Below are 15,571 nucleotides of genomic sequence, written 5' to 3' on the forward strand. Positions count from 1 at the left end.
AAAAAAAAAAGTTTGCTTGGTTGTATTGTGCATGTAATACGAGTCAGGGTTTTTTTTTCCCCTACTTTTACAAATGAGAAAAACTGAAAAAAAGAGAGAAACTGATGGCTTCATGGGCAGCTTAAGATGAGAAACAAACGTCATCTTCAGGCTGATGGTGCCTCTTCCCAGCGAGGTGCGCATTCCTGGGAGTACCTGCGGCGGGGCCACCTCGGGCTGCACGACAGTGGAAGGGAAAGGGGAAGGAGAAGGAGAAGAGAGTTTTTGCAGAAGGGGAAGAATTTTAATTGCCGCTCACAGGATGCCACCTCTGCCTGCTTCCTGTAGATGACCAGAAATGCGCAGGGCGGAATCCAGGAATGGTAAATACAGCGCTGCAGTGCCGCTGCAGATGATAACCATTGACTAAAGCTTGATAATGTTTTCATTTGTTTAAACCCAGACATTTCTCAATTGAAGTCAAAGACGAGCTAGAGAGCTCAGCTCCTAAGCTCTCCCCTCATCAAACTGATTGGCTTTGTGTCTCCTTCTCCAAAACAAACCTCTAATTAGCAATGGAGTTTACACAGAAACACTACCTTAGTAAATACAGCCTGACGATCCATCCATCACATGTATAATATCTACGTAGACACAGTTGTCTCTTCTTGCTGTGCAGTTCAGATTCTCAACGTTTCCAGTGTCTCATGAATTTTTAATTGTAATTCTTTTTAAAGTGGAGCTGATATCTCGCTAGATATTAAAAAAAATGTTAGACTGCTTCTTCACTGATGAGCATTTGTCTACACAGCACAAAAGAGCCAGCAAATGCTGCTGTCAGGCTCAGTAGCATTTAACACTGACTTTGCACTGTAGGTAGCTACATAAGTAGAAAGGGAATCAGAAAATAAGTTCTAGTCAGTGCAATTTAACTTGACAGTAATTAAAATAAGATTGCCCCATAAACTTTGTCCTTTTGCCCGTATTTATTTATTTACGAATTAACAGGGCATCTGATTTCCCCTATTTTCCAAGTCAGGCTATTCTTGCAACACAACTTAAAGCCTGATTCCATAACTACCTGCAGTTAGTTCAATGTAACTGTATTTAATCAAAAAATCATACACTTCAAATAATGCAGAGATTTTAAAGGTAGTTTTAAAGATAAAATGTAAGCATTAACTCTGCTTCTGTTCTATATATGAATGGTAATGTTTGAGTAGCAGAGGATCTCTCTAAATAGCATTAGAAAGGTGAAGCACAGAGATTTCCAGACTACATTGTCCTTTTTTAAATCCGCTTGTGAAAAGTCAGTTGAAATACATGTAAGGGTACCCACAGGTAGTAGGAAGGCACATTCACCTGCTTTTATAGACAGGAAGAGTTATTGCTGGTTTTGAAATGATGCTCCCTGAACCTCACATTAGGACGCTCCTACTGTTCCTCAAATTAGGAACCTGACATAGTTTTTTGGATTATTATTTTTTAAATGGCTTCTGGTTTCAGTCTTAGGCAGGGCTAATTTCTTGAAAATTGGAAGTGATAAATTATTCAGTTTGCTAATAATGGCTTTCCAGATAGGTGTAAGGCACTTTCTTGCAATAGCAGGAATGGCAGTTAAGTTTAAAAAAATAGCTCGCATTATGCACATACTTCCTCCCACACTGATAAAGTTAAACTGCCTCTTGAATTAGATTCTGTGGCAAATTTCTATAACAGAAGCTTAAGCTGACATCAAATTCATATTTAAGTGTATAAATTAATTACTTCATTTTAAAAGCTACAGAAGACAACTGAAGATGTTCTTTGTTCCACAAGTTGGACTAAGGTCACAGATTCAAGCTCTTGGCTTTTATCTTCTGCTTTCTAGAAGTTTTTTTTCTTCCATTATCTCTAGATATTCTACAAAAACGGTGATGAAGCCTTGCTCATCTCACATCAAGATGCCTTCTTTTAACACAGATTTTTGCATAAGCAGGTACATGTCTCTGGGCAGCAAAATCTTGGCACTTGCTGTTAAAAGCTCAACCACTGGAACAACACTGACGTCCTACGGATCTTTTCCCAACTGCATACCCGACTACACTTGAGAAGAAATGCAAATTCACTGAAGAAAAGATCAGAGGGTATGATTAACTGATTAACTCCTATTTAATATTTTCTGCATAATAAGAAAGCAAAAGTTAGTCACAAACTTTAATTTGCTCTCACAAATTAATCGTGGTTTAAATTATTTTATAAATTCTCTATTCATTCAGAACTATCTGAGATGTTAGGAGCACAAATTAAATGCCATTCAGCTTGCACATCGCTGTAAGGGCCAACTTATATTGTCTCTCCTTCCTAATACAAATTTGGAAGTGATGGGTTTGGATCCTTCAAGTCTCACAAGTCCTTTCCACAAGTCCAACATCAGTTTGGAGATGATCAGTAAGATTTTTCCTGCTGTTACCACTTGTTCTTCATCTTATAGATATCTGTCATGAACATAACTGTGGCTGTTCCTTTGCCTGCATGGGTTACTGAGCCTTCAAGCTCTTGCAAACAGTTTAATCAAAATGCAAGGAAAAGTCCCATCCCCAGACCGGGAACAGCATTACGGAAGGGTTGTTGCTGATTAGCAGCAGTGACGGTGTTGAATTCCCTATTGCCTATGGGTTCCATTTTTTCAACAAAAGAAAAATTAATGTGAATTCACTGTGATTTTTGGGGAGGAATATATTCGCCATAATACAGTATACCACCCAATCATTCCTGCTGGACAATAATCACAATTTCCAGCCTGTGAGCTCTTCACAGGAAACAGGCTGAGTCTTGCCTTCAACACCATTAATGCCAATAAGTCAGTTCTAGTAGGAAAACAGCAGAAACCAATCAACAGAAAAACATCACCACTTATTTTGCAATGTGGAACCAGTGCAGCTCTAATTAACCTATTTCCAAACCATGCTGCCCTTTGCAGGCGCGGCTTCCTGCTACCCAGTATCTCTTGCTACCTGCATCTCCTGCTTTGGTAGCCATGAAGAGACAGGAGTTACAAGTGTCTTCATAGTCAGGTGCCAAGGCACGATCCAGGCATGTGATATATTTACCACAATATAATGAGATAGTTCCGTATTTCATTTCAAAACGGGGGCTGGGGCAACTATGCTGCTTGCATCGGGTCTATCCGATGCTGCATGAAAGCAGGATTCCCAGGATGAAGAGATCTAAGAATTATTCACTCTCTATATTCCTCTTCTTATTAGTATCTTATTATTAAAGCATTTTTATTAAACTATTTGGTGTTGTGCCTTTCTTATTGAGATTGGGGAAGGACCCTGCACATCCCCTGTGCAAGAACAGCCAGCAATGGCACTTCTGAGCTCTCCTAACTCCTGCCCGCATCTCCTTGGCAGAGCTTTCAGCCTCTCTGCTGCAGCCCCCGGCGCCTTGTCCCCAGCAGCCTGGCAGGAGGTGGCTGGACCGACTGCCTTTAGCACCAGGCTAGATCATGGCTGGTAATAGGAGGGGGTGACTGGGTGTTCACAGCCCCTTGAGAGCCTGGAGGGAAGCCTACCACTAAACCTAGGTGCTGTCGGTGTGAGGGACGTGGAGGTGCATGAAGGTGGGGGCATGTACCAGGCATGGGTGATAGCCCGAGCATTAAAACCCCTCCGTGTTATGGGACTTACTGTTCTGGGAGCAGAGTAGGAATTTACACAGTTTCCCATTTTCTTTCTTCCACTCCCCCTTTTTTGCATCCAGACAGTCCTAGAGCGCCTGCTTCTCTCCAAAGCCAGCCCTCCTCTCTGGTGAGCACTTAAGTCTGGGCAGCTTCTGAGGTCAGTGAAGCCCGTGCCGCAACGCAGGCAAGCCCTTGAGGGACCTTGCACCCGGAGCCCAACCCGCGCGGTGCCTTTTCTGGCCAGGCAGGAGGCATTCAATCCACCCCCGCCTTTTCCCCAGCTCCGTGCAGGCTCCTGGAGCAGCTGTTTCCCAGGTTCCTCTGAAACAGCAGATTTCCTTTAATCCTCTTGGAAGCTTTTGTCATCTCAGAGCCAAATTATTGTAACATAAATTTCAAGTTACAGCTTGAAATCACTTTCAGGAATAGAAAGGGCAAAGACTTTTGCTGCCGAAGCGGAGCGTCAGGCTACCAGCTGAGGAACATCAGGAGGGACTTGGGAGCTGCCCTGGCCTACACGTCTTTCCTTGGGTTGCACTTCTAGCCCACTTCCAGAAACCAGTAGAGGTGGTTTCTCTGTTGAGAGGAAGTTGTGGGCAGGGTGCACTGTGAAAGGCTTTTTGCTTTGAATTTACTCCTCTCTTTGGTCTGTCACAGCTCAGATTTATTAACCTCTGGACGTACTTTTCCGAGGGAGGGAGGAAAGCACTTGAAGGGTTCTGGGGAACAACTGAAGAGTTATCTAAACCAGCTTTTAGTAGCGGCTGAATGTTTATTAGAGGCAGACAGGCAGTTTAGTGTATTGTTTTTTTTCCTCCGATTGCAAGTGATAATTATTTCCAGAACGCTTTTTCAGAACACTTGGGTGGTGCTTATGAGACAATGAGGCAGAATAGATAACAAGTGTGTGCAAAAAAGCCCAACAAAAACCAGCTAAAAATTAGAGACCCTTTGTTGTACAGTACAGCTATTGATAAATACCTTATTTAGCCATTAAATGTAGTTCCGGGTGGGATTATCGTCTGGTTGTATCAGTGTACCTCCTTGTGGAAACTATTCCAAATTCCCTACCCCAGTTCCAGCAGATATTGCATCAATGGTGTTCACAGTGTAGAAACGCCCCGATATGCGGTGAGGAGAAAGGATCATTGAGAGTGGGATGGGTGGCAAGGCGGGATGGTGGGACGTGCAAGTTATTAAATGTTATGGATGAGGAAAAGCACGGCACCGCTGACAGCTACGAGTGCCCCCGCTGCCCTCCGGGGTCAGGAGGTGACCTCATGCTCCTGAGGGGCCTGGAGGGAACCTGCCATTAAAACAATAGCTCTGCCTTAAGCACAGCAACACAGACAAAAGCTGAAAAAACATATTTGGTGTTCACTTGGAGTTTACTTAGGTGCAGGATAGCAGAGCTGTTCTATTCAGACTCTGTGCATTTGGGCTTTCTCCAGTTTGAATTCTCCCAAACTTCTGTTTTTGCCAAAGGCAATGTTTTTATCCATAGGTTGTTATCCACAGATGGCTAGATTAACATATTCACTTTGCGCTACATCATCCTAAATATTAGGATTTTCCATTCCTTTGCAACTGAAACACTTAGTCCTTAAGGCAATTCTAATTCATGAAAACTGGTGAGAGAGAAAACAAGATTTTAACAAGCTCCCTATAACCACATCTCTGAGTACCTATAACCACATCTCTGAGTATTTTCTGGGTATTTACAGGTAACTTTTTTCTTATCTTACATAGCAAACTTTTTTTTGTTGTTTTATTTTGTAGTAAATTTTAATTAGCAAAACCAATAACTGTGAGGCATTCAGAAATTACCCTTCCTAAAGTTCGTGCCATCTCTGTCTTTCATTCAAGTGAAGTTGGAGCAGTAGTAGCTTAATTGTTTTACAATATAAAAGTCTCCTGTGCTATTTTAATTTGCAGTGCTACTATCTACATTAAGCATATATGATATAGTAGCGCTCAGAGTTTCAGTTTATGCAGATGGTTTTCGGGGACTGTATAAACATGCACGGAAGTGCAGTGCCCTAAAACGCTTTCATTCTCGTGCATGTTTCTTGGCTTATTCAGGATCTTACCTGTACCACGGCATTCCATTTTCTCATCGGATTAGTTTGTCAAAGAGTAAGACATTTCTCATCTTCAATTTATAATACCCGATGCACTCGCTCGGTGTAAATGTGCAGTGGAGTTACACTTGCTTAAGAAGCTGAGATTCTCATCTAATGTCATAATAATTCAAAGCTCATTAGAAACCTAGGTTAGGAAAGAATTATATTAATAGTGCCATGTCTTGAACTGGGGATCATTGCCTGGTACTTTGTAATACCAGCAACAAACCGTGGAAAAAGGAACGATAGAAAACACAGTAATCCTCTTCTCCAAGAAGGTATGTACTCAAATGAAATTTGAGAAGAGTCACTTTTCTTAGGGAATGATTATAATGGACACTGAACGATGGTGATGTAGTCCTATACATACTCAATATATATATTTCAGTTACAAGTTGTATTAGTTAAACTATAATAATTGAGTCAGATGATAAAGTCCAGAGCTGGACCTCAATATACATTCTCTAGCTCTTGTGGAATATTCTGATGAGGATAAATGCACGTAATAATGAACTGGCACTTGTTCGTTGCATGGATGTAAGAAAGTACTCTTTAGCTTGCTGTAATTTGAAGAAATGGTTAAACTGATCATAAAGCTGTAAACTGGCAGGACTTTACGCTGCACAGATGCTCCCTCTTTCCCTTTCCTTTGTACTTGGCTCCCAACTGGTACTTGTGATCCTGCACAGAGGATTCCTTAACCTGACCTCTATGATTTTAGAACAAATGACGCTTTGGCTCTTGAAATTTGTTGACTTTTCTCTCCACAGATGTTTTGCTTTCCTCCTCCTTGCCTGTCCTGAAATGTAAGAAGTTCCTGGTGTGAGCAAAGGACAGATCTGTTGGAAGGGACAGATGTGGAGTGTTATTTATTTGCAGGCTTGAAGGCCTTTGATAAGGTTTTATGGCAGAACTTTTTCATTTTTTATCTCCTTGACCCGTAGATTTTTCCTGTTTGTCTATGTTCTGAATATAAACATTGCTATGCCTTCTCAAGTATAACTCATAACTCTGAGTTATATGGTAAGAAAGAGCTTTATTTTATACAAAATCTGTAAATTACTATTCTTTTCCTGAATTTCTTTGCCCCGGTCAATAGAAACAAGCAGCCAACCAAGCTGAAGTCTGAACCTCCATGAGCAGCTGCCCCCAAGTTGAAGAACGCACTTGCAGTCTAACTCCGCTTATGCAACTCATACACATTACTGTACTTGGAAATACGGTTTTAAATGCAATACCATACCGAGCAGCACAACGTTTTTCTAAAAAATAAGCAGCATGCGTTGTCAGCGGGGATTCGCATTTGAGAGACAGTACCTTTTGACTAAAGGTCCTCCCCTCAACCAACTTATTTTGGGCATACAGTTCTTTTCCCAGGCAAATGTAATTCCTTGCTGCAACTTACTTGAAATATTCGTTAACGAGTACTGTAGATACGAGCTCTGCGACCTGACAAACCTTAAAATAGGAAAGCCTAATGGGAATGAACTTCCCTGAAGTATTACAGAAACGTCTCTATCTTGAGGAATTTCTACAATCAGTTTGTTATGTTTTAAGCTAGTTTCAAGAGGTAGCTGATCATTAAAAAGTTGCAAAGACTTCCTACGGGACAAAAGCAGTCAACCTCTTAGTTTAGCAACTGAGGAGAGAACTCGTTTCATTTACAAACATGGCTGATTTGCTGTGTTGATGTGGAGTGGAGGCTCGAAAAATGTCACCACGGGCATGAAGATTCACACTTGGGGATAACAAATTTCCAAGGAAAGGCTCAGCAGCTGAATTTTTTTTTAAACACGTGAAAATATCTGCCATATAGGAAAGCTGTATATTGAGTTAGCTTCGCAATGCTTTCTCCCCCCATGCACTTTTACCTTGTTATTTCGCATACTCACCTTTCCCTTCTCCCCCTCCTCGCAAAAACTCCCAGTTCATTAACTACAGCTTTCCAGAACTTTTTAGGCACCGGGCTCGGGCTCGCCGCACCCCTCGCATCACCCGCAACGCGCGGCCGGGGCTGCAGAAGTGCTTCGGGGCCGGTTTTGCGGGGACGGACACGCGTGGTGCGGGGCGTGGGGTCCCTGAGCGTGCGAGTGTGTGAACGTCTGAGCGTGTGTGTGTGTGTGTGTGTGTGCGCGCACCCCCGGCGGTGCGGGCGCGGGGCGGGGCGGGCCGGGGGCGGCGGGGGAGCATATAAGGCGGGCGCGCTCGGCGGGGCGGGCAGCGTCCCTCTCGGCGGCGGCGATGGGCAGCGGCGGGCGGCGGCTGCTGGCGCTGCTGGCGGCGGCCTCGCTGCTGTGGGCGCCGGGGCAGGGCCAGCCCCGAGGTGAGCGCAGCGCAGCGTGGGGCGGCTCTCGGGGGTGCGCGGCTCTCGGGGGTGCGCGCTGCTCGCAGCGCAACGCGGTACGATACGATACGATACAGCGCAGCGCGATGCGATGCCTGCAGTTTGTGTGCAGCCGCCCGCCGCGTCCCGGGGCAGGCTTTCGCCCCCGCGGGGCCGGGGGAGCCTTGGCGGCGTGCCGCCAGCCCCCGCCGGGCAGAGCCGGTGCGGGGGGCCGTGCAGCGCTGCAAGGGGAGCCCGGCGGGCGGAGGCGGGCTGGGGTCCGGCAGTGCTGCCCGCCTCGCTGCCACGCTCTTCCCTGCGCACCCCCTCCTTTATCCCTCCTCTCCCCTCATCTCCGCGCTGTGCAGCCGCCCTCCCCCCCTTTCCTGGAGCCCTTTCTTCTCCCTCGGCGGCGGGGGCCACTCCGCCCGGCCGCCTCCGGGGCCGCCCACTCCCTTTGTGGGAGCCGAGGGACGCTGTGGAGCGGCAGAAACCCGGGGGAGGGGGCGGCCCCGGCGGCACGGCCGCTGCCCCGCTCCCCGGGCAGGGGGGAGGGCTGGCGGGCGGCCCGGCCCCCCAGCGCCGCCCGCCCCGTGGCGGCGGAGCCCCCGGTGCAGCCCCGGCCGCGGCGGGAACCGGGGCCGGAGCCGGGCAGGGGCCGCGGCCCCAGGGGTCCCGCTCCGGGGAAGGGAGAGGAGCAGGCGGACCCGAAGGATGCCTCACGCTGTCTCTAATGTAAACCAGATTAAGCTCTGGTATACGGGGCGAGAGGGGATCAAAACCACTTCCCAGGCATGAGACGGAGGTAGCATGAGGATGCGATGGCGATAAGTTACGAAAGTTTTCTTCTCTTTTTTTGGCACGTGGGGCTGGCCGGTGCATTGCAGCCGGGATACGGGAACGCTCCGCGGCGAGTTCTTGCTTTGCGAGGAACTTCATCGCACGCATCCTCTTTGTTGGAAGTGCAGTAACTTGTGTTTTCCTGTGAGCTGAAGTTCGTGAGCAACAGCAGCTCACTCTTACCGGACCAACAGCAGTTGACTGCGGCGTGCTGGGTTATGAGGGAAAGCACTGGTAGACACCAGATGCTCTCACCTTCGGCTTGATTCAGCTCCTGGGGGCGTCAACAGCAGAATTTCTACTGATCGCACTCCCTGCACATTAGTCCCCAGCACATTAGGTCTCTATTAAAAAAAACAAACCAAACCAAAAACAAAAAACCAAAAACTGAGAACGGAAAATGGTTGGAAGGCATATGTTGTGCAGATGCATGACTTCGTTTTCTTTACGGTGAAGTGTGGCGTTCGAGATGGATATAGGGTGGGAGATTAGCATCTGGATGTTTATACACCGCAGTAAAAGCGAGTGTGTTTATTGTAAATAAATACACTTCACCTTGATTATGAAAATTCAGTCCTTGAAACAAATGAAAAGCCAGACAAAATAATGCAAAATTTACTTTTCACAATTTTTTTTGTAAGGTACCAGCTTATGCACACAAAATAACCTTAATTCACTATTAACTCCTATTTGAATATATATGTTAGCACTCAGTTTAAAAGTTAGGAATTTTCCTAAGGCTGGTCAAATATAGGTGACAAGAGTCCGTACCTTTTTTCATAGAAGCTTGCAATGATAACACTGCAGTAATCTGCTACAGCTTTTGCAAATGGTTTAGTACTGATATTCCAGCTTTTATATAGCAGCTCACATTGTTAGAGGCATCTTGATAAAAATGCATATTTTTATATCAGTGGTTGAAGATACCAGTATATTTGATTGCTACTAAGCAATCCCTCCTGGGGCTATTTAAATTCATAATTATGTTTTTCTAGTTGAAAGATCAGGTCAGGAGACCATTCTTTCTATTAGATTAAGTTGATAGAGTTTTTTCTTTCTCAGCATGAGAGCACAGATCATCTGAGGAAGCAGTGAGTATCAAACCCCCCTGTAAGGTTTTGACCTTACAAAAACTAGAATTCAGGATAACTGATCCTAAAACAATGTGAAGAATGCGATGCAGATTAGAATAGCCATGTTGCTTTTGCAGAAAGTAAACTACCGAAGCCAAAACTTGGAAGCATCGTGATGTTGTAAAAATAGAGTTTGTGGTGAGGCTGGAAAGATTTCTCAGAGCCGTTGCGAGAACATTGGAGAAGTTTGGGGGAAAGGTATCTTGGCATGCCCATAGAGAGTACCTTGGTAGAACTCATAATTTCTTGTTTTTCTGTTTGTTCCTGCTTTTGTCCTGTCAGCAGATGAGGAAACTGGAGCTTACGACGGTTGCAAGGGTCTGTCAGAAAGTGCTGAAGTCCAATCTATGAGAGAAACACAGAATAGTAAAGTCACTGCACTGAACAACTTTGAAGGTTAATGATTGGTTCTTTCAGCCTAAAGATTAATATCTACATACCTATAAAATTTAGTTGGTATTTTAATTGCAGGTGTTTTGTAAGAAAACTGTTGAAGAGTTTGGTTTGTATTTTCAATTGAGTCTTTTGTATCCACTAATGGAGTAACTCTTCATGAAGCATGTATCACTAGTGTCCGGATCCAGATGAGAATTACTTTACAACCTCAGAAGCAAATAGCCATTTCAGAGGCTTATATAGCAGCTTTGCTCTGCTGGAATGCATTCTTAATTATACTGGAGGCAACAGTGATACAGGTCTACAAAGTAGAAAGGGAAATCAGTTAATGGTTTTGCACACTATTGCCTATATTTCATAAATTTAATTATGCCACTGTCAGGTGATTTTTCTATAATTAAAAAAAACATCCTGCTACTGTAAAAGTAACTTTCAAGGCTGTAGTTATAGACTAAATGTTTCCTCAGCTGCATCTCACCTCAGCTTGTTTTTGTAAGCTGGTGTGCTGTAGTGGCCTGCTCTGTTGTTCCTGCCTGAGGTTTTGGAGTCAATAGTCTGTAAGTGCTGATGCTCAGGGGGTTGAATGGCCCCAGGAAGGTGCCTGGGGTGCTCCATCTGCGCACAGCTGAACACAAGTATTTCTCACACTTATCATCATTTGGGTTTCAAACCTACCTTGCTTCAAGAATCTGGTTTACTAAGTATGCTTAGGCTATGACTAATACACAAATTATGACATTATGGTCAGCAGCCACATTTTTTGCTGAAACATAAGTGATATGGTTTGCTTAGAAATTCGATTGTTAGAGCACTTGCCCAGGAAGTGGGAGATTTAGGTTAATCTCCTTAGTATGAGATGGTTTGAAGCCACATCTCCAATTCCTGAATAGAGTGCCGTATTACCAAGTTGCTGTGACAGGTAATGCAGGGGAGGCATGTACGAATCTCTCCAAACCTCTGTTTGAATCTGAGCTACTGTGCAGCCAAGAATGCAAGTTTAATGGGTGCAGAAGGAGAATGGGCAAGGAAAAAAGCTGATGCTGTAGTTGGGTCATTAGGGTACTCGAAGATGGAAGAGAATCAAATTGCAGGCCTACCTCTTTTTTATTTACTCGTTGCAAGCAGCAATCAGGCATCTGAATTCGGGAGAAAAACTTTTTTTATTGTACCTGTGTCTGTTGTTTTTTTTTTGCTGGGTCACTCAAGCTTGGCACCACTCGGCGGGATGACTGTGCATCCCACTTAGTGGAGAAGGACTTTTTGGTGCCTAATTCAGGATGGCAAGTTCCACCTCAGAGGTGACGTGCTTTAATTGTAAGTGTGACAGCATGTGGCAGGAAGATAATTCCATCTTTTTTGGTTTTTTTTAGATCTGGCCTTTAGTCTACAAGCCTAGATAGGTAAATCTTACACTCTTAGCTGCCTCACTACAGCCTCATACATTCAAAGGCGTTTCGTGCGTTGGTAGTTTCCTCTGACACTTTTGAAACTGAGAGCCCAGACTTCCAGAATGTACTTGGATGACCATAAAACTTTGAAGAAAGTCTTCTCACACTTTCAAGATGAGCTGGATGTTGCATTCCCAAATGCTTTCTGTATGAGATGAAAAAATGTCATAGGTCCTTTGCCGTACTGTATCGTAGGTTGGTGTATGCTAATGGCTTGAATAGAGCTTGTTTCTATCAGGCTTAAATACCAGATTTTTCACAAAATCTGCAACAAAGAGTTAATTGATATGGGAAATGGGAAGGTTTCTACCCCCTGCAAAGTTTGTCTTTATTTTTAAATATTTTCCTTTAACATTTCAGCTATGCTTCCACTGGTGTGAATATTCTTTCCTGATAAGAGAACACTAAAAGAAACCTAAAGTCCCTTGAGACTTGTGGAAAACTTAAAAGGCAGTACTTTTTGCAACTTGCAGTGTGAGGCAGGAGACTGATGAGCTAAAAATATTATAGGAGTCTGAGGCAGAATCACTTAACGTTGTGGTAAGCTGAAAACTTTAATTTTTGGCAAAATTGGGCAGAATGGTATACTTGGCTTAAGTTCTCACTTTTTCCCTGGGTTGGAAACCTCAGTTACAGTGAACCTACAGACACCCCTTGTGTCTTCATGCAGGTTAAGTAGCAGGGCCACAAAATACTTATTAACTATCCACGCTCTAGTTAACTTGTTAGATTATGCGGTAAGTCTCATGTCCACACACGCAAAGGAGCACAGAGGAACAAGGTGGGGCAACCCCAATAATGAACCCAGAGGAATGAGGCCCTGCCAGGGCTGTCCCATGACAGCCATCGCTGTGAGTTATGGGAGCAGCTCTCCAGAGCTTACGGGGTGTGTGGGGGGGTGGTGGTGGCTGTCCACAGGGGTATGGGACTCATTATGGCATGCAGGGAAAGAACATTTTGGGATTGCACAAGACTTATTTTGGGATGAGGAGAGGAAGGGACAAAGACGGGGAGGTGGTCTAGGAAAGAACAAGTATGGGGGGCAGTGGGGAGAGGGGTAAGACGTTAAAGGAGGCCAGTTGGCTGTAAACAGGTTGCAGGTCGGTATGTTTTCTCTCCATGCCCTGTACCTCATCAGTACATGTCCTGTAATGATGTACCTCACGTCCTGTCTTTTTATTAAATTCTGTTTCTAACTGTTCTCCTGGGTGAGGGGGTCTCTGTGCTGTGTGCATGGAGATATAAGTGCCAGTCTATGGGGAGAGGACCACAAGTCACAGGGGCCTGCATGTCTCGGGTGCCTGTGGCTGGAGAGACCGGAGCATGTGCGTGTTGTGTGTGTGTGTGTGTGTCAGTGTGCCATTGCCAGCAAACACCAAGCCAGACCAGCCAGCCACCAGGATGGCAGGCTTGGGAGACAGATATCAAAGCAGCCATAATTTTGGGATGGATACTGGAGAGACCAGAGAGTCTGCAAGTTGGCTACTGGGGGGAGCAGGAGATCCAAGGCAACTACTGGGTAGACCATGGGGTCTAGGAGCCAGCCAAGAGACCCGTCTGCATGCATGTGTGTCTGTGTCAGGCAACTGGTGATGAGAAGATCCAGGGTCAGCTACAAGGTAAGCTGAGCGTCTCAGCCAGTAACTGGAGGGATCCGTAGTGGGTGTGTGTGCAAGGCAGTCTGTGGACGAGTGGCTGGAGCGGGGCTGTGGGCCTCAGGGTCTCACATGCCCAGGTACTAGCAACGGCGGAGACATGAGATTGGGGGGGGGCGGGGGCAGTTACTAGATAGACTGAGTGTCCAAGTCCAGCTACTGAAGTAATCCGCATTGCATATATATCTGTATATGAATATATATTTTTCTACTTAAGGTCTTTCATACTGATCAGCTGGAGCAGGGAACAGCATGAGACTGTTGGTGGTGGTTGCATTTGTGTGTTTCTGTCTTTGTTGATCTATGTGGCTGGCCGTATGTATATGCATATATGTGTTGCATTATGCATTTGTGTGGCTATGTATGTGCCTGTTGGGAATACATGCTCAGCTTTACTACTAACTGGACCTGAGAACATGAAGCTGCAACAGCTGCCTCTCTGTTGGGGTACAGGACTTGGCACACCCCAGCAAAACTCTGTAGAAGAGCAGATGTAATTCTGGAGCTCTGGGCTTTTGTTTTCTCTGACACAGTTTGGCTGTTGAGGCCTTGGTGTAATGGAGTTTGTTCTATACAGTACTCTACAAAAGTCAATTTTAGATGACCTGTCTATCAAGTCTCCTCAGAGGCCGCATTGCATGTGCCCAGGAACGCTAACTTTGTGGGTACCATTGCATTAAAATGATAAGCTTCCCTAAATTCATAATAAGCAACACATATATTTTGAAACCTTTATTAATTAGAAATGAGGCTTGATCATATTAAAAGGAATTTGTAGTGTAAAAAGAGTAATGTAAAAAGTAATGGATCTCAACTAGGTGCAAATTTTGCTGATTCAGGTCTGACTTGAGGATGGGAGAGAGGAAGAAAGAACCATGAGAAATTTCAGTTTTTCTCGTGGTCTGCAAAGAACATCTTGGACATTCTATGCGGAAAACAATGTGCTTGGCCTTGATTAGAAAGTCCTAAATTTAAAACCTGCTTTGTGTTTTTTCCCTCACTTATTTTAAAAGAAAGTCAGCACCAACAAGCCACAGACTATTTCTTTTCTCAGAGTACAAAGGTATGTGACAGAGAAAAATCCCATGAAAGCATTCTAAGTAGACTGAAGATTAAGGTAAAAAACCTATTTGTCTGTCATAAATATTTTCTCCATTCCCTGAGGGCTTAGAAAATGCATCTCTGGAAATTCAGGACTATCAGTGTGTGTTGATCAGTTGTTGGTATTTACAGCAGTCTCACAGGATATTCAGGTGGGGCTTGCTGACTTCTCCTATGTCTATTTTTTCTGTCCTCCAGGCATCCCTCCTGACCAAACAGAGGAATAGTGTGTTAGTGAAGTTTTGCAAGATGAGATTGGTTAGGTCAGCTTGCAGGAATTGTGATTTGTTAGTTGGCATAAACCTTAGGTGCACATCAATCAAACTTCCCATTTATATATGTTTTTAGGTACTTAAATGATAGCCCAGAGGCTGTGTACAGTGCTTCTGGGCACTAGGATATGGGTACAGCTCTCTGGCTTTGCGGTTTGAGGTGAGTGCTTCATTTTCTTGTGGGTCAGAGCAAAAAAAGATTAGATATATCTGTGTTCATTCTTTTTAGTTCTGCTATTTAAGGACTTTATTTTAATGATTTCTCAATCATTCTGTGTTTTTTTTAGAGGGGGAAAAAACTGCTTTTGCCCTGAGATGTAATTATTTTATACACATTTTTTGGTATTAAAAGCTGTATACATCACAGTTTTACAGGAAAACTATAGAAGATTTATTTTGTAGTTACAGTAGACATAAATAACAGTCTAAAAATTAGAAAGCATAGACGTATAAGACTATAAAAATACTATCAAAGTATAAGCCTTCAATATCCTTATTACCAAGATATGTAGATGTATATAACTTAGACTTCGCCTCTTGATGTGAAACAGCAGTTATGATTCCCGAGAAGTTTTCCCTTGTGTTCCTGGCAGAGCAGAATAGACTTATAGGATGCTTTGGTTTTACCTGAAAA

The 15,571-nt window shown here is 44.2% G+C and overlaps 1 protein-coding gene across 2 annotated transcripts in view; it reads left to right on the top strand.

Moving 5' to 3' along the window:
• The first annotated feature begins 7,996 nt into the window (after positions 1–7,996).
• LAMA1 (laminin subunit alpha 1) overlaps positions 7,997–15,571 on the top strand; it is a 116,226-nt gene continuing 108,651 nt past the window's right edge. For both annotated transcript variants that reach the window (XM_075494391.1, XM_075494390.1), the window contains exon 1: positions 7,997–8,092. In XM_075494391.1, the coding sequence (XP_075350506.1) occupies positions 8,011–8,092 (82 nt within the window). In that variant the 5' untranslated portion in view covers positions 7,997–8,010. The remainder of the gene's footprint in view (positions 8,093–15,571) is intronic.

This window comes from Mycteria americana, chromosome 2 (genome assembly GCF_035582795.1).
Source record: "Mycteria americana isolate JAX WOST 10 ecotype Jacksonville Zoo and Gardens chromosome 2, USCA_MyAme_1.0, whole genome shotgun sequence".
Taxonomy (NCBI): domain Eukaryota; kingdom Metazoa; phylum Chordata; class Aves; order Ciconiiformes; family Ciconiidae; genus Mycteria; species Mycteria americana.